The sequence below is a fragment of the Microcebus murinus genome, chromosome X, assembly GCF_040939455.1.
Source record: "Microcebus murinus isolate Inina chromosome X, M.murinus_Inina_mat1.0, whole genome shotgun sequence".
In the NCBI taxonomy this organism is placed as follows: Eukaryota; Metazoa; Chordata; class Mammalia; order Primates; family Cheirogaleidae; genus Microcebus; species Microcebus murinus.
Genome location: NC_134136.1, coordinates 35,361,353 through 35,382,625, shown reverse-complemented (window position 1 = coordinate 35,382,625; position 21,273 = coordinate 35,361,353). Strand labels below are relative to the sequence as shown.

At 39.2% G+C, this 21,273-nt stretch overlaps 1 protein-coding gene across 2 annotated transcripts in view; it reads left to right on the top strand.

Annotated features, from left to right (window-relative positions):
- The first annotated feature begins 630 nt into the window (after positions 1 to 630).
- Positions 631 to 21,273, top strand: part of MORC4 (MORC family CW-type zinc finger 4) — a 56,212-nt gene continuing 35,569 nt past the window's right edge. For both annotated transcript variants that reach the window (XM_012751072.3, XM_012751063.3), the window contains exons 1-7: positions 631 to 1,030; positions 1,149 to 1,221; positions 8,245 to 8,377; positions 13,579 to 13,796; positions 14,522 to 14,669; positions 17,591 to 17,723; positions 18,045 to 18,173. In XM_012751072.3, the coding sequence (XP_012606526.2) occupies positions 929 to 1,030; positions 1,149 to 1,221; positions 8,245 to 8,377; positions 13,579 to 13,796; positions 14,522 to 14,669; positions 17,591 to 17,723; positions 18,045 to 18,173 (936 nt within the window). In that variant the 5' untranslated portion in view covers positions 631 to 928. The remainder of the gene's footprint in view (positions 1,031 to 1,148; positions 1,222 to 8,244; positions 8,378 to 13,578; positions 13,797 to 14,521; positions 14,670 to 17,590; positions 17,724 to 18,044; positions 18,174 to 21,273) is intronic.

Sequence of the window (21,273 nt, the reverse complement as noted above, 5' to 3'; positions counted from 1 at the left end):
TACACATTTTTTATTGTGTGTGTATATATACACATACATATGTATATATATATGTGCATCTGCATATATATGTGCACATACTTTTTCCAATAAAAAGGTATCACATGTGACGCAATATATCATACTCTCCCATTTCCTTAATTCCTTCATGAATATTTTTCTACATCAATAAATATTTATCTACAGATATGGCCTTTAAGAATTGCATAGTATTTTGCTTTATGGATATGCTAGCACTTAACCAGTCCCCTAGTTGGCAGTATTTAAGTGAATCCAATGTCTTTACAAACAGCCTCCCTGCAATCCTGCGAGACTTTGGAGATAGTTTGCCAATTGCCTTCTAGAAAGTTCTAGGTGCTTCTGGAAGCATTTCAGTCAGAATACTTTCCCATCACGGGAATCTGCTATCTTCCCAGATAGCAAAACTGTAGCCTTCAGAACTTGAAAGACTTGTCTTATCCTGCCCGTTAGTCATGCAGCCTCAGTGCAACTCCGTTCCAGAAATCCCACACACGCTCTTCCCTCCTCTTGCCTCATTCCCGCCCCTCCCCACGCGCCCCCCCTCGCGCTTTCCCGCTCGGCGGTCTGGCCTATGGCAAACGCCAAGAATTAATTAGGGGCGGGGATCAAGGAGCGTCTGTCAGGAGGTCGCCATATTTCTGTACGGCCCTGAGGCAGCCCAGGCAGTCGGTGGGTCGGGAGAGGTGCTGACAGGGCGGGGCCGCCGCTCGGCTCAGCCGGCCTCACCCCTCCCGCCCGGGACAGGTGGCTGGAGCGCGCCCCGCCTCCGCCAGCTGCGAGTGGGAGCGAGCGAGGGCCAGTCCCGGACGGCCGCTGCCAGCTGCGAGAGGGAGTGAGTGAGGGCTAGTCCGGGACGGCCGGGCGAGGAGTCCGGCAGCAGCAAAGGATCATCGTGGCGGCCAAAAAAATGTTCCTGTACCGAGGGGCCCTCGGGGGCCCTGGCTCGCCCGGCTGCGGGCTGTCCCGGCAGGGCGGCGGCCCGCAGGCCTTCGGAATCCGCTTGAGCACGGTAGGTCGGGGGCCCGAGGGGGCGGACGCGCGCGCGGGCCTGGGGGCTCCTGGGGGCGCGCGGGGAGGGCCCGGCGCGCCGAGGCCTCACGCGGGACGGGACCTTCTCTCGCCCCCAGATGAGCCCCCGCTACCTACAGAGCAACTCCAGCAGCCACACGCGACCCTTCAGTGCCATCGCGGAGCTGCTAGGTGAGTGGCGAGGGCGGGCCCGGCCGCGATCGCCCGAGGCAGCGGTGCCAGCGTGGTGCCGCGGACGCGAGAGGAATGCGCCGAGCCGCGCGGGGGCGGGCCGGGGCCGGGGCCGGGGCCGGGGCCGGGGCCGGGGCCGGGGCCGGGGCCGGGGTGGGGGCCTCGGGACCGGCTGCAGCTCCGCAGGCGGAGGAGGGGGATAGCTCTCTCGCCAGGTTCTCTCGAGGTTCCGAGAATAAAGCTGGGGAAACAAGGTGTGTCTGAGGGGTCAGGACCCCTGTGTGCTTGTTCTCTCTGGCTCGTGATGTCCTGGGCACTTTAGGATAACTTAGTTAATAATCAAAAGGAAATGCATAAAAATACCTGGCCCCGAGGCAGCTGGGCTCCGCGGGGGCTGGCGACCAACGGAGGATGCCCAGCTAGCAAAAGGCCACTGTTAGATCACTGGGTAAGGTCCTGGGGACCGCGTTAGAGCTTAGGATCTGGAAAACGGAGTTCTTTAACTTTTGAGACAAGAAAGTCTAGGAATGATGGGACATCTCTTAAGAGATGACACGAGTGCATTTGGCTCCTCGCGACTGCGGAGGGCTGGATCCGTGGTCCACGAGCGCCCTCACACCGCTGGAATGAATACTGAGGACTTAACCTCTCGCTCCACCGGTGTTTGCTTTTAAAGCATTTTCGGTTGATCTTTTGAAGCCAAGTACACCAGCTTTTGCAGTAGTGTGCTAAATGCTATGTGGAAAGCAAAGAAGAAAAGCAGTCCTGCACAAAATGCAGCAGCATACAGAGCACGTTGTAAATGCTAAGAAAATTGAAAGGAGGAAAAAATATTTATGGGGCAAAGTAGCACAGAACTAAATCTCGAAAATGGTTTCAAAGCTCTCCAAATGAGCGCTAGTCCTTACTTAAGCCGTCACTGTGGCCATGCCATGAGAGTTGTCTTCGGCAAGAAGTCAGCGAGCGGGCAGCAGTAGATAGGAGAATTATTTTGAAAGGGCGATGGAGAACTTTGATAATTAGTTTGACTATAACACCTAATACTTTACAAGATGATGGTTTACTAGAAGGTGCAGGAAAAGTGGTTTTGATGTGTTTTGAATCCTAGAGAAAGGGGACTGTATGTTTAAGGTTTGGCACTATGCCTCAGGCAAATCGCTGCAGAGTATAATACAATCTATGTGCTTTAATTTTTTAAAAAAAGACAGACCTAAAGAGGAAAAAGCAACAATTTACATAGTGGGGGATGGGAGACAAATGTATTGTTCCCTCACCTTTGAACTGTGTAAAGCCACCTGTACCTGTGCTTAATTTATTTTATAGGTGATTTAATGAGTTTTCAATTTGTAATTTTGAATATATGTGATTTCTGACTTAAGCATTACCTTGAAGAGCCTAAGCCTGGCCTAAGACGTCCAATATGAGTGCGAGTGTGTATGTGTATTATACATACACATGCATGCACACATGTATACAGATTTTAAAATCAAACCACAGCTATTTGTGATAATGTTAATAATAGGGAAAAGGGAGAGCAGAGTGTTAACTGGTAATCCAAAGCTTGCATTTTGGGTTTTCCTTGAATAGTTTTTTTCTACTTGGGCATTAATTTTTGAGTGAATCATTCATTCAGTAAATATTTATTGAGCACCCATTGTGTGCAAGTCCACTGTAGTAGGTACAAAAATGAATACAACACAGATTCATTCTTCTACTAGGGGAGATAAAATATGTACAGAAGGTTTATGTTTTGTATAACAACAAAATAGGAAGTGATATATCAACAAAGATATAAACAAGTGCTCTGGGAGTTTAGAGGAAGGAGGAATGACTTCCAGTTTATCAGGAAGAGGAGGGTTAGGAAAGGCTTTGTGGAGGAGGTGACATTTGAGCTGAGATTTGAAGGATTGGGACATGTGGATGGGGGGGGGCATTCCAGGCAAAAGGGACAACTGCATGAACAAAGGCATGAAGAACACTGAATGGTTGAGTTTAATTAGAGCAAAGAGTTCACAAATAGTAAAATCTGTAGGTACTTAGAAAGTTTACAAAGAACTTTCACAAATACCTTTTTAACTTGGCCATTGAGGTAAACAGTATCATTATTTTTTTCATCCTGCAGATGATGATACAGAGGTTCAGAGAATTTAATTGACTTTTCCAAGGTTACATGTGTAGTAAGTGGCAGATCCAGGACTAAAACATGGGTTTTTTTCACTCCAAGTACCAAGTAGGAAATGAGGTTAAAAAGGTGATCTGGGATCAGGATGTGACTGGCAGGCTCTGGTATTTGGCCTTTTAGTCCAAAGTTTTCTGAGCAGGGGAATGTCATGATCAGAGCTGGGCTTCCAGAAAGTTAATCTTGTAGCAGTGTATAAGATGAATTGCAGGAGACAGAGACCTGGATTTGAAGGACTATTAGGAGATTATCACAATAATCCAGATGAGAAAGAAATAAACTCTGTAAGAGTTTACTAAGAGCATTTATTTATTAAGAGCATTACAATGGGAATAGAAAAAGCAAGGTATGAGAAAGCATAAGGGATGTATAGAGTATGGGAGAGAGAAAAAAAATGACTTTTAAATTTCAAACTTGTGGTCATTTCAGTGCTGTGTATATGTGGGGGGATGTGGAACAGAGGAAAAAGAATAGACCTGTGAGGGAGGTTGATGATGTGGGGGTGAGGGGAAATTTCCCCTTTCCTTTCTCCCCCCAAAAATGTTCCTTGAAAGGTAAACTCTACCATACAGAATTACAGAGTGATTACTCAATATCCACATGAAGTTCATATTTTTTATACCTGTCCTTTTGGAGAGGAGGGGGAGATGAGAAGTACAGATAATTCTGTTTAGGAGCAGTCAGTGGTATGAGGGAGGATGAATGGATGGGAGAAACAGATCGACTTGTAAATGATTCTCTTTGCAAATTCAATTAACCTGAGAGATAGGTATTATATTTAAATGATTTCTGCCAGGTCTGGTTGCATTCTTGATCTTCTTTCCTGCAATACAGTGAGATAACAGGGAGAGGAAGGGAAGTCAGTTACCCCTTTGATCTTTTGATCAGGTCAGTCCAGTTTATGCAGATAGAAGGAAAGCCCCCTCCAATGCTTTTTTTTATCTTGAATGGCCTTTAATTCAAAATATTCTTTATAGCAAGGAGTCATATTTTGGGGTGAAATTTCCTGAGCTCCTTCAATGACCTTGATTTTAGGCAAGAATACTTTTAGATAACTTGTAGGATGCCAGTAGGACAACTGCTTGGCCCAAATAGGCTGTCCTCTGAGATCAGGTGAGGATGGGAGCCTTGTGATCCTACTGGAACAGAAAAGGATAAGAAGCTTGTGAAGTGCTACCTCAAAGCCCTTGTCTTCCCACTTGCCATCCTATCCTCCAGGAGACTGACTGGGAGGCTGATGTGGAATAGTTTCTCATTGATTCCCAGGTTCTGATGAGGTCTGAGGCATCAGTTACAATGCTTTTTTAGAAGACAGGGGGTCAAATGGACTAGACTAAGGGATAAAGATAAGATTCTCCAGGATCTGGTTTCCCATGCTTTTGCCCAAGTGGCTGGCAAGGTGAAAGTAGAGATAAGGGTCTCCCACTAAGGAATAGAACAGGCCAGATTAGGAGAGGACCCCCTAACTAGGATCCCAGGACTCACTAGGATCTGGTAGCATGTGGGATTGTGCAGCCAGGTCAGGGGATGAAGATACTCCAGGATCTGACAGTGCAGCTCTCACCTGAGTGGTGGGTGAGGGGAGATAAGGAAGGGTTATCTCATTGTCCTTTCTGTTCCTAGGCTGGGTGGACTGGGCTAGGGGAAAAAAATAGATTTCCTGGGATCTGATAGCATATGCTACATGTTGGTAAATTTTTGGAGGGTTAAGTAGCAAGAAGTAGGATTGAAACCAGCTGCCAGATTGGTCCCTTATTATCATAATTTCATATGTTGAGGCCGACCTTATTAGTATAATTTCATTTGTTGAGGCCAAGTAAAGGCCACGGAAAACCAAAAGTAAGTACAAAACTGTGGTTGCTGGTGCCCATCACTGATCTCTTTTTCCTTGCTGCTCTAGCTGACCCGGCCTCTTGCATGTCCCCTCCCCCCTATATTCCAAGAGCTTCCAGCCAAGGAGCTAAAATATCTAGCTGCTCCTGGCAGCTACCTTATAATTCCTGAAGTGCCTGTGTTAAATCTCTTCGCTGTGTTCCTATAAAAACGTACCTAGGAAAGTTTGGGTAAAACTTGTAGTAAAGAGGAAAAGAGTTAAAATGATTTTGCAAAAGGCCTTCCAGCTGATTTATTGAATGTACTGTTGTATAAATGTGTAATTGCAGTTGATATGTGTGACATGTTTGAAATGTGAATGTCCATAAAGTGTTAGAAAAAATTCCTCTATGTCCAAAGTTTTAAATGTGTAAATGATGTCCAGTTAGTTGACAGTTTATATCAGTCACAATGACTTTGCCTGTCTGCCAGTAGGTGGGATTGATAAATCCCAACACAATTCAGGGCCTGCTTGCCAAGTAAAATTTCTTGAAGTGATGTATGCAGCTATACAATGCTGAATCCTTCTGTCAGTTACAGAAAAAAAAATCCTGCCTCTCAACAAAGTAAAGAACTATATTTCTGATAAAGCTGCCATTGCATGCCAGACTTGTAACTCCTGCCAAAAGTTAGCCCATTTGTCTTGCCATATTCCACAGGCCTTACGCTCCACCTGGTCCTTAAAGATTGACTATATTATCCATCAACAGATGACTGGATAAAGAAAACGTGGTGTATATATACACAATGGAATACTATTCAGCCATAAAAAGAATGAAATCCTGTCATTCATAGCAACATGGATAAGTTTGGAGGACATTATGTTAAGTGAAATAAGCCAGGCACAGAATGACAAATACTGCCTGTACTAATATGTGGAAGCTAAAAAAGTTATAGTAGAGAGTAGAAGAGTAGTTACTAGAGACTGGGAAAGGTAAGGGGAGGGGAATAGCCAGAGGTTGGTTAATGGATACAAAACTAGATAGGAGAAATGAGTTCTAATGTTCTATAGCACTGTAGGGTGAATATAATTAAAGACAATTTACTGTGTCCTTTCAAATAGCCAGAAGAGTAGAATTTGAATGTTCCCAACAAAAGAAATGATAAATGATTAAAGTAATATATATGCTAATTATACTGATTTGACATTGTCTACATGTATCAGAATATCACACTGTACCCATTAATATGTACAATTATTATTTGTCCCTTAAAAATAATAATGAAAGCAGAAGAAGTGGCTGCTACCCATATAAAATAAACTTTCCTTTGGGACCTTCTGTGAAAAAAAAATTGACTATATTAGACCTCTTAACTCCCTTCTGAGAGTTAAGTGATGCTATACTGCTGTTAAGACTTGTACAGGTTATAATCAGTGACAGTTTTATCAATGACTCTGACAACACCATTGTGGCCCTTGAAATTAATCTGTGTCTTGTTTTATTTGATGGACATCCCACACATACAAGCGGTTGTAACTGATACTGTTAATTGTATTGTAAAAGATGAATGTTTTGAATATGTGTAATACTTCTGTTGATTGTAAGGGATGTTCTCAGTGGAGAAATGCCATGATTTGATCAGTAGTAATGGGATGTATATACAACCAGGACACCACCTGGCTCTCTCAGCCCAGTTATGTGGCATCAGGAAAACAGTATAGAATGTCAGGAAAAGGGAAGGGGGTGGAAGAGAAGGATTCTGTCTTCCTTAAAGAGACAGGCATGATTAAGGAATGTAGCCAACAGATTGTACAGACTGTTCTTCCACTGGGACCAGTGAGCCACAGGTGTTAGTGATTGACAGTAAATTGGTGCCTGTGGCAAAAGGATGTGGCCACTAGGCAGTGGCATCCCTGGAGTTGTGGACATGGTGCATAAGTTAGAATATGACTATATTTGATGTCTTTGGAATCTTAAGTAATTAACCCATTGTGAAGACATAATTCAGAAGGAATTGTGAACCTTTCTATATATTTTTTCTGCTTTAATTCTATGGTCTTCGTTTCATAAGGGATGGACAGCCTGCCTCACCTTTAAGACTATTACAAAATACCTAAGCAAAAATCACTCCTTCTAAGTATGCTTGCTACCATCCCTGAGATCTAGAAAGGAAATTAAATGTTTTGATTTTAACCTCTCTTTCAATGCCTCTTAGGCTATAAACAGGAATGGTGATAATATCTGTGTTCTTTAATAGAGGAGATGAAGTAAAAAAGTAGAAAATAAAATTATCACAAACTATAATCTATGTAATATGCATCTACTTTTACTAAAATTGCTGGTTCAACTTTTCTCAGTAGCTACCCTTTACTGTATGTGTTCATGAGTAAAGTGGCTAAAAGATAAGGAGGAATGAGATGTGGCCAGGCACTATGGCTCATGCCTGTTATCCTAGCACTCTGAGAGGCTGAGGCTGGAGGATTGCTTGAAGTCAGGAGTTCGAGACCAGCCTTAATAAGAGTGAGACACTATCTTTACTAAAAATAGAAAAAATTAGCTGGGCGTGGTGGTGTGTGCCTATAGTCCCAGCTACTGAGGAGGCTGGGGCAGGAGGATCGCTTGAGCCCAGGAGTTTGAGGTTGCAGTGAGCTGTGATCACACCACCACACTCTAACCAGCAATCTTGTCTCAAAACAAATAAACAAAAAAGAAGTAATAAGACAAAAATGGAGCAAAATGCTTTGTATATGGGAATACTTTTCCCACAGACCCTGAAGTTTGAAGATAGAATGGCAGATTGCACATCAGTGATATGAAATCTGGAAATCAGCTTTGTAACCCCATCTGCCATTATATCTGTTCTCTGTAATTCAGTAAGTGCACTACCATTAATGCTCCATGCTCACCTTCTGGGACATCCAAGTGAGGTGAATAAAGGATAGTTTCTATGTCTTAGAGGCACTGAACTAGAGATTTTGATAGAATATTGAAAAAAAAAGGATCTAATATCACAGATTTCTACTTTTGCAGATAATGCTGTAGATCCAGATGTATCGGCCAGGACGGTCTTTATAGATGTTGAGGAGGTCAAGAGTAAATCTTGTTTGACCTTTACTGATGATGGATGTGGGATGACACCTCATAAACTACACCGAATGCTCAGGTAAAAATGTCTTCATTTTCTTATCTTGAGTTCATGAACCCTATTTAAGGCTTAATAGTTTTCTTTAATATTTTGCTTTCCCTTTATTTATTCAACTTATATTTATTAAGCATCTCTTATGTGTCAGGGCACTAGTTATAAAATAAACACTATTCCTGCCCTCACAGAATTTACAACCTAGCTGGAAATTCAGACAATTAAGCATGTAATCAATAAAAAGCTATAAGCATAATGATAGGAAAGTATAGGATACATGGGATGAGTCAACAGGGGAACCCAATCTGATCACAGAGGTTAGGAAAAGCCTCCTATATGAAATGATATATAAGCTAAGATCTAAGGGTGAGTAGAATTTAATTAGATAAAGGGACAGGGAGCAAGGAATGAGAGTTCAGGCAAAGAGAACAAGAATAAAGACCTGAAGGCCTTCACTGGTCTGAGACCTTCTCTGATTTATATTAACCTAAACTCACTCATAAATCAGAAGCATTTGAGTTGGGATGATTTGTGAATTAGACCATGAAGGTATCTAGGTATAATCAAGCCACGTGAAAGATAAATAGAAGGCATTCACACACATAATCTTTGAAGGTTTTGCAGTAGAATTGGAAAGTTAGGAAATTCTAACTGTTGCTGCTGGTGGTAGATTTCTATTGCCACTCAATTCATTTAATTAATTTAAAAGGGTGAATTGAGAATATAAGTTTATAGTATAATGTCTTCACATATCACTCAGTGAAAGATGAGTGTTTCTTCAACTCCTTCCTACTCTATTTGTAGCAGATGAGGTTGATTACTCTCCATGTGGCTTCCTGCGCTAGAGTGCGTGAAGCACGAATAACATTGGGGGTTGCTGTGGAGGAGGGAAAGGGCTCAGAACTGTAAAAATGGAAAACCAATTGATTTGGTTAGTCTCCTTGTAGGTATTCTAAATCAGTAGCCCTGTTTTATAGGGAAATAGCTTTGATCCATCAAAAAAAATGAAATTTGGGCGAACTGAGTGGTTATGTTTTACCACTCAGAAGTTTGTTTACCTTGTCTCAGACCCTCCTAATTAGAAGACTATTTTGGGAAAGCCTCTAGAAGTGAGACAAGAATATGACTAGTATGTTGGTGAAGGTAGAGAATTGGCCTTATTTTTCAACTTACACCATCAGTTTTATCTCCTAAAGTTAATATTATGTATTAAGAAAAACAGAATTCTAGATGGATGGAACAAAAATATTTATACCTAATTCTGTACATACTAGTTTTTTTCCTCCTAAAATTGCATATCTTCTTAATGACGCCTTCCCACTACACCTTATCCCACTGACATGGGTGTCAAATAGTGGGCCCAGCAAATCTGATTACCTTCCATTTTGTTTATGGAACTACATCTGTGAAAGTTAGTAGTTATAAGGTAGGAGGGAGGAGGAGGTTGGTTTCAAAATAATTTCAATAATTTTTGTTACAAATTCATTCATTTATTCATTCAACAAATTCTTACTGAGTACCTGTGTACAAGGCACTAGAGAGAAAGTGGTAAACCAAACATGATCCTTGTTCTCAAATGGATGACAGTTTAGTGAGAAAGAAAAGAATTTACTAGTAATATAACTAAATAGGCTATCCTATCCAGTGGTAAATGCTATGAAGGAAGAGCACAGTTTCTTTGAGAGCATATAACAGAGGGATCTAATCTATTCTCAAAAAAAGGGTACCCTGAAGAAATGACATTGCAGTTGAAATATGAAGGATTAGTATCATCCATTGAAACTTTTGTTCTCTCCCCAAGGAGCAAAAGAAACAGAAACTTGCATTTCCTTTACCATACCAAATGTTTCCCACCAATTTGAACTGGGAAGTTCATCATATTTAAAAATTAATTTTAGAAAATTATTGTAATGAGTCTTTAATGTAGTATTAATAATATATGTACTGTATTTTATTTGCAATTGTATCTTAACTTGAATCAGCAGGAAGATATCATTGATTTAAAAGAGAACATTTAGTCTAATCCTAACTTCTAACTAAGGATTCCACTTATCACAATTTCTTTTTAAATAATTGAACTTTAAAGGTAGCTTTGAAAATTATTACTAGGTATATTAATTTTTCTGTTTTTCATTTGTGGGCATATTACTTTTGTATTTGGAAAAAATAATAGAAGTAATTATACAAAATTGTTGAGCCTACAGAAATTCCATTTGACCCCTAACATTTGTTGTTACTCTGTTTCCATTTTCCAACTCTTCATACTACTCTTTTCTATTTTCAGGCTGATAAAAAAGTTGTGTAGGTTGGTCCGAGTGCAGTGGTGTTTACAACTAATTGATCACAACCAGTTACAGATTCCTTTGTTCCTTCTCCACTCCCACTGCTCCAGTTGACCAGCCTTAAAAAAAAAAAAATAGTTGTGTAAATGCAGCAACAGTTTCTTCCATAAACATGTAATCTCATGCAAATCAAATTAAAAAGGAAAACCCTATCAACAAATTCCTTTACAGTCCACAACTAATTTTATTTAGCTTCTGGGGATAGAGTTTGAATCAGCTAGTCTATATATTTAGCTGACTTTTTTCAGCAAGGTAGAAAATCTCTTTCAAAGGTTGAGGATTAACAGTAGCCACAGAGCCATAGATTGAAGGTCTTTGTTACCTGTGCTCAGAAGTGCATTTCCTAGTAGGTCTATTCTTCTAAAACAACATCCAGAGAATAACAGTTTATTTAGCAGTCTTCCATTCTCTTATATTATGTATTATATCACCACTATATCTAGGAAACAGCCGTGCCTGCCCTTATATGTCCATGGATTTTGCTAAGGTTTGTTTCATTGATCAGAGTCCCAATTTAAATTTACCTCTCTAGATTCTTGACATTTTAAGGTACACAAGAGCAAACTGCTGTATTCTTGGATTCCACTCAAAGAGGTGGTATCCAAGCCCCTTTGGTGGGTAAACAGTGTTGTATTTTACAGGAGAGGATAGAACAGGACTGACTTAGTGAAGAGAAACCACTCGTCTAAGCCACGATAGCTCTGTGGAAAACTATTGAGCTATATCAAATTATATAAAATACAAGTCTATTACTATGTATGGTGAGGGCTTTTAAATTAGGTGATTATTTGATTGGTATCTGGCATTCATTATGCATATTTGCAGTTAAATAGAATACCTAACATGGGAACTTAGGTAGAATAAAAAAGCACATAGGAAGAGTTAAGTGTAACATAACAATAACCAAAAAAACCTAGAGCTTCCAGCTCCTCTCTTCTCACTATTCTTATTCTTTTCCATTCTGGTCCTGGCCCTGCCCTACTACTTATCTTCTTAGCCTTATACTGTCATTTGGTCTCCCCAAAGTAAGTAACACAATGAAGGTTTATACTTAAAAAGGAAAAAAGAGGTGATGTGTGGTAGAAGAGGCCAGGAAATTAAGGGATTAATATTATTTCCCTATTTTTACCACTTTCCCTTGACCATCTAATTGAAGCTTTTGTGGTATTAGAGAAAGTTTAGGTCCAATTAGCCATACAAATTCATTTCAAATGATAGGTAAGATTACTATTATAATTTATGAGGAGGCCTGCATTTTATATGTGACATTAAATCTGAAGTAGGAGTAGGGGATAGCACATGACAATTCTCAGAATGACTTCCAGAGTTAGTTTAAAATTAAAATTTGAATACTACTTTATAATTAATATGTTTTACATGTAGTATATAATTTAATCCTCATATCAACCCTGTTTTCTTCTAGCAAATTCTTCCACAAGAGGAATGAGAATGCCTGAATCTTACCAACTTATAAGTCTATTTCCTAGAATACTAAGGTCCATAAACAGCATAATCTCAATGTTCTTCTGGTTTTTTCAAAGGATCACTGCCCTGGAAATTACCTTTCTCTGTCATTAGACTTACTGGTGGGATACACAGAGTTCCTATAAAGTATCTACACTGGGAAAACATGGTATTATTGTATAACACTTTGAAATAGAAAATTAAAGGATGGCCTCCTTTCTTAGAGAGAAAACACAAAAGTACAACCTTTAAGAAGTAGAACTCAGACACATGGTCCACTCTGCTGAAAAGAATAGAAGCCAAGACCAGGCTGCTAAGTCATGGCCTATAGAGTATCTATTTTATTGATGTTGAGAAGCATATAATCTGTTATATGTGAAATAATTCCTCAAACTATAAAGCGTGAAGGCAAGAATCATGCGCAATGTCTCTTTTAAGTGCTTAGTACAATGCATGGCATATAATAAACGCTCAATTTAAATATATATCAAACGAATGGTAGTATATAGCATTGTAAAATTAGTCAACCTGGAGAGAAACAATCCTTAACATTAGTTTTATCAGTGGTGAGGGACTATATAAGAGGAAGATAATCATCTTCTAGATTTGATGTCTTTAATTTTTTTAGGTTCTGTTATTTTGGTGTGTATCTATATAGAAAATATAAGAAAAGGAAAGGTTCTGGCTCCCACATTAAGCTGATCATAAGGGACTGCAGAGATTGTTGAGGTGACTCAGTGATAGGCCCTTAATAGAACAAGAGAGACGTTATACTGCAGCTGTTTGCAGATATTCAGAGGCAGAACTACCTATTTTTATCCCTTGGTTCTATTCCAATGAACTGTCCCAGCAGATGGAACAGAGCATAAGAATTGGAAGGGTTATCCTTTGAGTGGAGAGTTGAAATTGTCAAGATATATGATCCCTGACTTTCAGATTTCTGGAGGATGATATAACCAGTTTAGGAGTTGCCTAGTCTAGTACCTCTGACCAGTGCCACCATCTGGTACTTTTGTTACCCTCTCAGGATAAGTACTTTTTTTCACCTTACCCTAACTTCTAGCAATCAGAGCCGTTTTATCTAGACAAGAAAGGCAGCTGCCCAAGGCTACCTCCAGCTCTCTGTTAGCCAGTGAAAAGGCGCCGTCTTTACATTTACAAAGTGTGACTCTAACATAGTGGAACTATTTATGTACACACAAACCACACAGGAAAATCAGTCTCGTTACCCCATAGTAATTTCCTATGTTTTTAACTTAATAGTTTTTCCCAGAAATACCAAAAGAAATAAAACAGGAGAGACTTTTTACAAGTGTTCTTTATTTGTAAGCCAAACATTCTGTTTGTCACCTATCTTAGGATGCTTTTTACCTTTCTGATTTCTTTTTTCCTGATTTCTTTTTTCTTTTGTAATTACAGCTTTGGCTTTACAGATAAAGAAATACGGAAGAGCCAGTGTCCCATCGGGGTCTTTGGTAATGGTTTCAAATCAGGCTCCATGCGGCTAGGAAAGGACGCTCTTGTCTTCACCAAGAATGGGGGTACCCTCACTGTTGGACTCCTGTCACAGACCTATCTGGAATGTGTCCAGGCCCAGGCAGTTATTGTACCAATAGTTCCATTCAACCAGCAAAACAATATCCTTTCTGGAAATGGAGAATGTTGGTTAAAAATTAGTCTAATCTATTTTGATAGGAACCACTTCAGGTCAAATCTAGCTATCAAAAATTTTCATAACAAGGTATTCAAATGTCTTAAATTGAACTGGAATTGTCCTCTATTAAATATTTGAAAAATAAGCGGGTCATTGACAGAAGCTTAGAAACACTTTTGTTATATTGAAATTTTCACTGTCATGCTATTTGATCTATATCGTATATCTCTCTCCCCCGCCCATGGTAAAGTTCCCAGGGCCTTCCCCTTTTCCCCCCTAAGGGTAGCTATGTCGGCATTCATATTCCTAGAAGCATATTATTTATCAGCTTATCTGATAAAACAGCTCATTTCACTATAACTAATAATGTATAGTTTTTTCTGTTAGACACCAGGTTGTCTTCACTGGAACAATATGGCAACAAGGTTTGAACTCATTGCTTCCAAAGAGTTTAAAAATTCAGACTTTGATCTTTGTCTTAAATATAGGTCTTTGTTTGCATTGTATCTTTGAAGCTATACTCTTCAGGGGTAACTGATTTGGGTGTTTGTCTCTATAACCTTTCTCCATTTTCCCCCTCTCCTTTCTTCCCAGCAATAATGCCCATGCTTTATGTCCGTAGTTTTGTCTAAACATGCAACCCAACAGATCTTCATACTCGATAATATCCTACAATACTAATTTTTCTTTGACTATATTTGGTTTTACAAAAAATGATTGTTACTGAGGATTCCTTGCCCAGCCTAGAAGCCATCTTGAACTATTCAATTTTCAACAGTGAAAATGACCTGCTATCCCAGTTTGATGCCATCCCAGGCAAAAAAGGCACTCGTGTTCTCATTTGGAACATCCGCAGGTATAGTATTCCAAGGATGAGAGAGTCTAATAAGGAAAGGTAGTATGATGAAGCACATTGTAATAAGTCTTTCTAGAGAAGCAGAGTAGATGAATTTTGATACATATTTCTATCTCATTGTATACCTTTCCATAACTTTCTCTTAGAACCACAGTTATGTTTGAAATAATGCTTCTTATTGGTAAAATGTGGCACATTTAAGGTGGAAACATATATCCTGAGGCTATTGCTGTAAATAGGACAGTTCAACATTATTCTAAGATACTCAGTCCTTTATAAATATCTATTTAATATTCATAGGCATTGTTTTGAGATTGGTAAATGATAGTTATTTTACCTATTTGACAATGAAAATGAAGTATGAGAAAGAGAAATTAAGAGTAACAATGAATAACATGATCTATAAAAAATTAGGACCTCTGTATTAGTGCTTTCAGAGTAGCTGGATTAGAAGTAGAAAAATCTTTGATGCAAATGAATTTTGACTATAATGAGATTGGCCTAAGATCATGTCTTTAGAACTAATAAAACAATCTAGAAATACTCTATAATATGCCATTTGTTTAATCTTGGCATGTGGAATGGAATACATTTAAGAGTGGATTAAAACCTAAACACCAAAACCTAAAAACCTTTAATATAAAATAGATGTATTACTGGTATGTTTAATACAACAGATTGTCAGATATATTCATTCTTCCTTTTCTCCTTGGGTCAAGTATTTAGTCTCATTTCTTAGCTGGGTAAAACTCACATAAAAATAGTGCTGGTAAGCTGATGCACACCTGTAGTCCCGGCTACTCAGGAGGCTGAGGTGGGAGGATTGCTTGAGCCCAGGACTTTGAGTCCAGCCTGGGCAACATGGTGAGACCCCATTTATATAGAGAGTACTGTACTTACAATTAAAAAGGAAAAAATGTATAATGGCTCACACATTGGTAATTTAGATCTTCCCTGTGTCCTACTGAGGAAACCTCAAGTAATATAATTTGTATTACAAAGGATCATTTTCCTGAGGTATTTCCAGTTGAGTACCCCTAATCTGAAAATCTAAAATCCAAAATGCTGCAAAATATGAAACTTTTTGAGTGTCAAAACAACAGCTCAAAGGAAATCCTCATTGGAGCATTTCAGTTTTCGATTTTCTGATTATAGATGCTCAACCAGTAAGTATAATGCACATATTCCAAAATCCACAAAAAGTCCCAAACCTAAAGCACATCTGGTCCTAAGTGTTTCAGGTAAAAGATACTCAACCTGTATAAATAAAAGATTGCATGGTCAAATAAATTTGGGACAAGCTGGTTTAAACAAAGTTTACCATGCTGTTTTATTCTAGGACTTCTCAGAGACTTTAATATATATACTAATGTGCATTAAAAGTATTTAAGAGGGCAGTATAGTATGTAGTATTTCCCAATTTTTAAACATATTTCTTCAGACTTCTTTTTCTTAGATGGGGGGAAGGTCAAGGACAGGGACAAGGAGGACAAGGAACCTTAGGGTTTATGCATTAGGGCGGGGTGAAGTAGTAAGAATCAGGATTATCCTGGAAAATCCAGAATATGTTATTAATATTGTACAGTGACATGGGCTTCATAAGGCTATATATACCATAGTGACTCTGGTCCAGCCCTGAAAAAGGAAGTACATTTTAAACACAGCAGCTCTGAGCTTACGCCTGAACGATGAGGGGGAGGTATCGCTGGAGCATGAGGTGACTCTGAGGGTAAGAATTATTTCTCAATTTTATTTAATCATACAACTTTTATTTATTTCTTATTTAAGAGTATCTTGAGGGACTACTGTTTCACAGAACAAATTTTGGGAACTATTGTTCTGATACATATATTTTCTCTAAAATCCATCATTTGTTTTTGAGTTTTTTTCCAGGAACAAAGATGGTTCTTACCTTTTTCCCCTGTCAGTGGTTAATGATATAGCTCAGGGTCTTGGAATGGACCAAAGCTAAGTGGCCCAAAAAGATTATGGGAAGAATGAAAGGTCCTTATGAAAGGAATATTAGTGTTATTATATTTAAGTGATAATTCTATAAATAATATTCTAGAGTACTAGTAAATATATGCTGTTTTTATAACATTTTTTTTCCTTCTAGAAATAAAATTAGATTTAGGGAAATCATGGTATCTTATTAGTCTGAAGTTAATAGAAGCAGGTTTTAATTCATCTATTTATTCAGTGGGGAAAAGTGATCTTGAGTGACTTACTTAACAGTACCGAGAAAAGTTAGGATCTATTTTAAGATCCTGCTTTGAGGATAGCTGACTTCCATTTGATTTATCAGATCACAGACTTTCCACATTCTTTCTGTTTCTTTCCTTATGAACTTCGCATCATCACCTCTATGAAACATAGTAAATTTGTTTAGAATGGAAATACCTTTAAATATTGTGTGATCCTCAAACTAAGTAGTTTGTAGTTCCTTTGCATTGGTAGTCACAGAAAGAAATAGATACCTGAGTTTTGGTTCATATTCTTTCTTTTTTTAAATTTTTTTTTATTTTTTGAGTCTTGCCGTGTTGCCTGTGCTAGAGTACTGTGGTGTTAGCCTAGCTCACAGCAACCTCAAATTCCTGTGCTCAAGCGATCCTCTGCCTCAGCCTCCCAAGTAGCTGGGACTACAAGCACATACCACCATGCCTGGCTAATTTTTTCTATATGTTTTTAGTTGTCCAGCTAATTTCTTTTCTATTTTTTTAGTAGAGATGAGGTCTCACTCTTGCTCAGGCTGGTCTCAAACTCCTGAGCTCAAATGATCTGCCCGCCTCGGCCTCCTAGAGTGGTAGGGTTACAGGCGTGAGCCACTGTGCCCAGCCTGTTTCTTTTCTCTTGGGTTCCTCGTGTATTTTTTGTCCTTTGGAGCCAGTTTTGTTAGATTGGTCCTTGTCTCTTTTACCCAGAAATAAAGATGGAAAGTCTGAGTTGGACTTTGACACAGATCAATATGACATCCTGGTATCAGACTTTGACACAGAAGAAAAAGAGACTGGTGGTATTACCTCTGAGCTACCAGAAACAGAATATTCTTTACGGGTAAGTAAGAGTGGTTTATCTTCAACAATGAGAGGTAAGATTTCTTATAACATAAAGGTATTATAGAACAGGATCTCATTTTAGTTATATAAAGATGACAACCTTTTAACCTTCTGATAGGATTCCTTTTCACTGTCCCTACTGAAAAGTTTAACTAATATAGTCAGCAGCACTTCAGTGTGGTAGTTGACATAGAGTAACAAGGTTTAGAAACTGAGCCAAATCTTTGCCCAGAATAGACATCAGTTGCTAGCAGTGTTTTATGGGGATGTCAGTAGAATTGGCATTTCACATAATAACTTTCCCTTCACTGTTCCATAGGCATTTTGTGGTATTCTATACATGAAGCCACGAATGAAAATTTTTCTGCGTCAAAAGAAGGTGACTACCCAGATAATTGCCAAGAGCCTGGCCAATGTAGGATATGATATATATAAACCTACCTCCACAGTATCCTTGCAACTACATGAAATTGACCTTTTCATTTCAGGTTGACACAGAAAAATAAAAACTTTGCTTCTCCAATTACAAAATGTGTGTTACAGTACAAATCCTATTATGGTGTACACTAAGGACGTATTTCTTAAATTCTTAAATGTTAATCTATATACCTGTTTTATTGGAAATCACCTGGAAACTGTTAAAATAATATAGAGTCCTGAGATTTTAGAGATTCTTATTCAGTAGATTCTGAATATTTTTTTTTTTTTTTGAGACAGAGTCTTGCTCTGTTGCCCTGGGTAGAGTGCCTTGGCGTCATAATAGCTCATTGCAAACTCAAACTCCTGGGCTCAAGGGATCCTCCTGCCTCAGCCTCCAAGTAGCTGGGATGACTACAGGTGCGTGCCACAATGCACGGCTAATTTTTCTGTAGGGATGGGGTCCTAGGGAGGGGGGCAGCATGTCTCACTGTGTTGCTCAGGCTGGTCTTGAACTTGAACTACTGGCCTCAAGTCCTCTTCTGGCCTCTGCCTCCCAAAGTGCTGGGACTATTGATGCGTGCCACCTTGCCCAGCCAATCTTTTTTTTTTTTTTGGAGAGATAGTCTCACTTTTGCTCAGGCTGGTCTCAAACTCCTGGCCTCAAGCAGTCCTTCTACCTTGGCCTCCCAAAGTGCTGAGATTGTAGGCACAAGCTGCCATGCCCTGCCTAAAATCCTTTTTTTTTTAATAATAAAAAATATTTATTTATTTTTAAATCCTCAGCTGATTCTAATGAGCAGCCAGGTTTGAGAATCTCTGCCATAAGGAACAATCCATATCATTTAGTTTATACTGGAATTTTTAAATATATTATGTTGATTGAAATAAGCAAAATGTTGACTAGAACTTGTTAATCTTTTGGATATAGTGTGATTTTTGTTGTAACAGGTCTAGACTTACATTGATTGACGTTAGGAGAGTGACAATTAAAGGTTGATTTCCTAGGGTGAGATAATCTTCAACAGGTTTCACATAGAATTCCTAGTACTTTTCATAATGGCAGCTACTATTTAGAGGAGCTATTACTCGTTTTCACTTCTACCCTCAATTGCATTGGGAATGGATTTCACATACGAGAGAAAATCTTAAGATGAACTATGGAAATTAGGTGCATCTTTGTTGATGGTTTTTTGGGCAAAATATCTTTGAAAGGCTGAGAACTCATGCAGTTATGAAGAAATGTTCTTTTAATTTATTTCCTAGTAGCTAAGGCACCACTCTTGGCCCAAGAAACCAGAGTGAATCATGTTTACACTCTGCTTGCTTTATCAAAGGCACTGTGTAGCTTGCTTTGTCTTTCTTTTTCTGACCAAAAATGAGAAATTGTTGCTCCCCTTTTTAAAAGCCATGTAGTTTTTACTCATGAGCAGATCAGTTTTCTCCTTTTGGGGAACACATATCTTGTCTACTAGGAAACTCTTTTAAAGTCCTAAACAAACCCAAGTTAATAGAACCAGAGCTAGCATTGTTAGCATCTGTAGGTACATTAGTTGTACTATCACTGTATGTCGGTTAGGATGTTACTGTTGTAGGTTTAACAGAGCCAATCTAAAGAAGTGCTTTACAACTAACTACTATTTTAGGATATAACATATTTCTGTCTATAACTTCTTTTGTGGGTTTCTGTCAGGGCAACTCCTCTGCATACATTCTATATGTACCTCAGCTCTTGTCAGTCTCATTTCATTAAACCAAACAGATTTACTATAGGCACGAGTAGAATGAAACTCTGAATAAAATTTCCCCCAAGGTCATCGGGGAACAAGATCATTGGTGATAACTTATTTCTCAATTATCAAAGGCCTCTTCTTTTTACTTTGCTCGCTCTCCTTATACTAATTTGGGGACTCTCCTACTCCAGTGTATCCCTACCCCATAATTTGGAATTTTAGAAGTGTACAGGCTAGACATGGTGGCTCACACCTGTAATCCTAGCACTTTGAAAGGCCAAGGCTGGAGGACTGCTTGAGGCCAGGAGTTTGAGACCAGCCAAAGCAAGAATGAGACCCCGTCTCTACAAAAAACTGGAAAAATTAGCTGAGCATGATGGGGTGCATGCCTTTAGTCCCAGCTACTATGAAGGCTGAGGCAGGAGAATTGCTTGAGCCTAGGAGTTTGAGGTTGCAGCGACCTGCGATGATGCTACTGCGTTCTAGCCAGAGCAACAGAGTGAGACTCTGTCTCAAAAAAAAAAAAAAAAAAGTTAATTTTGTGGTATGGAATTTTGTTTTGTTTATATGGGGGAGTTTTGTTTTGTGTTTGTGTTGGAATAGGTCTTATTTGAGATTTGCTTCGAGCCTCTGGAGCCCAGAACATTGTATGTTCTGAGCCAACCATTACTATGTTATGTACTCACTTGTATCATGCCGTTGTATCATACTGGCCCATTTGTCATATGGTTTTGATGCCAGTAACTTGTCATTTAGAGGGGTAATGAAGATCATTTTTTGAATAAGTAATAAAAGTAACTTTTCATTCAACTCATTTGGCCATGAAGGTTTCTTAGTAATTGTTTTAATGAAAATCTCAGTTTCTCTGTCTCACGTTTATCTTTCTCACTTATGTTGGTTTTTATTTTTTCTTTTATTGAGACAGAGTCTCACTTTGTTGCCCAGGCTAGAGTGAGTGCCGTGGTGTTAGCCTAGCTCACAGCAACCTCAATATCCTGGGCTCAAGCAATCCTGCTGCCTCAGCCTCCCGAGTAGCTGGGACTACAGGCATGTACCACCATGCCCGGCTAATTTTTTCTCTATATATTAGTTGGCCAATTAATTTTTTTCTATTTATAGTAGAGACGGGGTCTCGCTCTTGCTCAGGCTGGTTTCAAACTCCTGAGCTCAAACGATACACCCGCCTTGGCCTCCCAGAGAGCTAGGATTACAGGCGTGAGCCACCGCGCCTGCTTTTACGTTGGTTTTTAAATTGAGTAGGACTTGTTAAAAACCCATCTGTATTCATGTTTTACTTATAATAATTAATTTCTTAATTTCATCTATCCAAGCTTATTCTTTTCACAAAATACATTACTACAGGACTATTCATTGTCCTTTATCTTTGAAAATGATTTT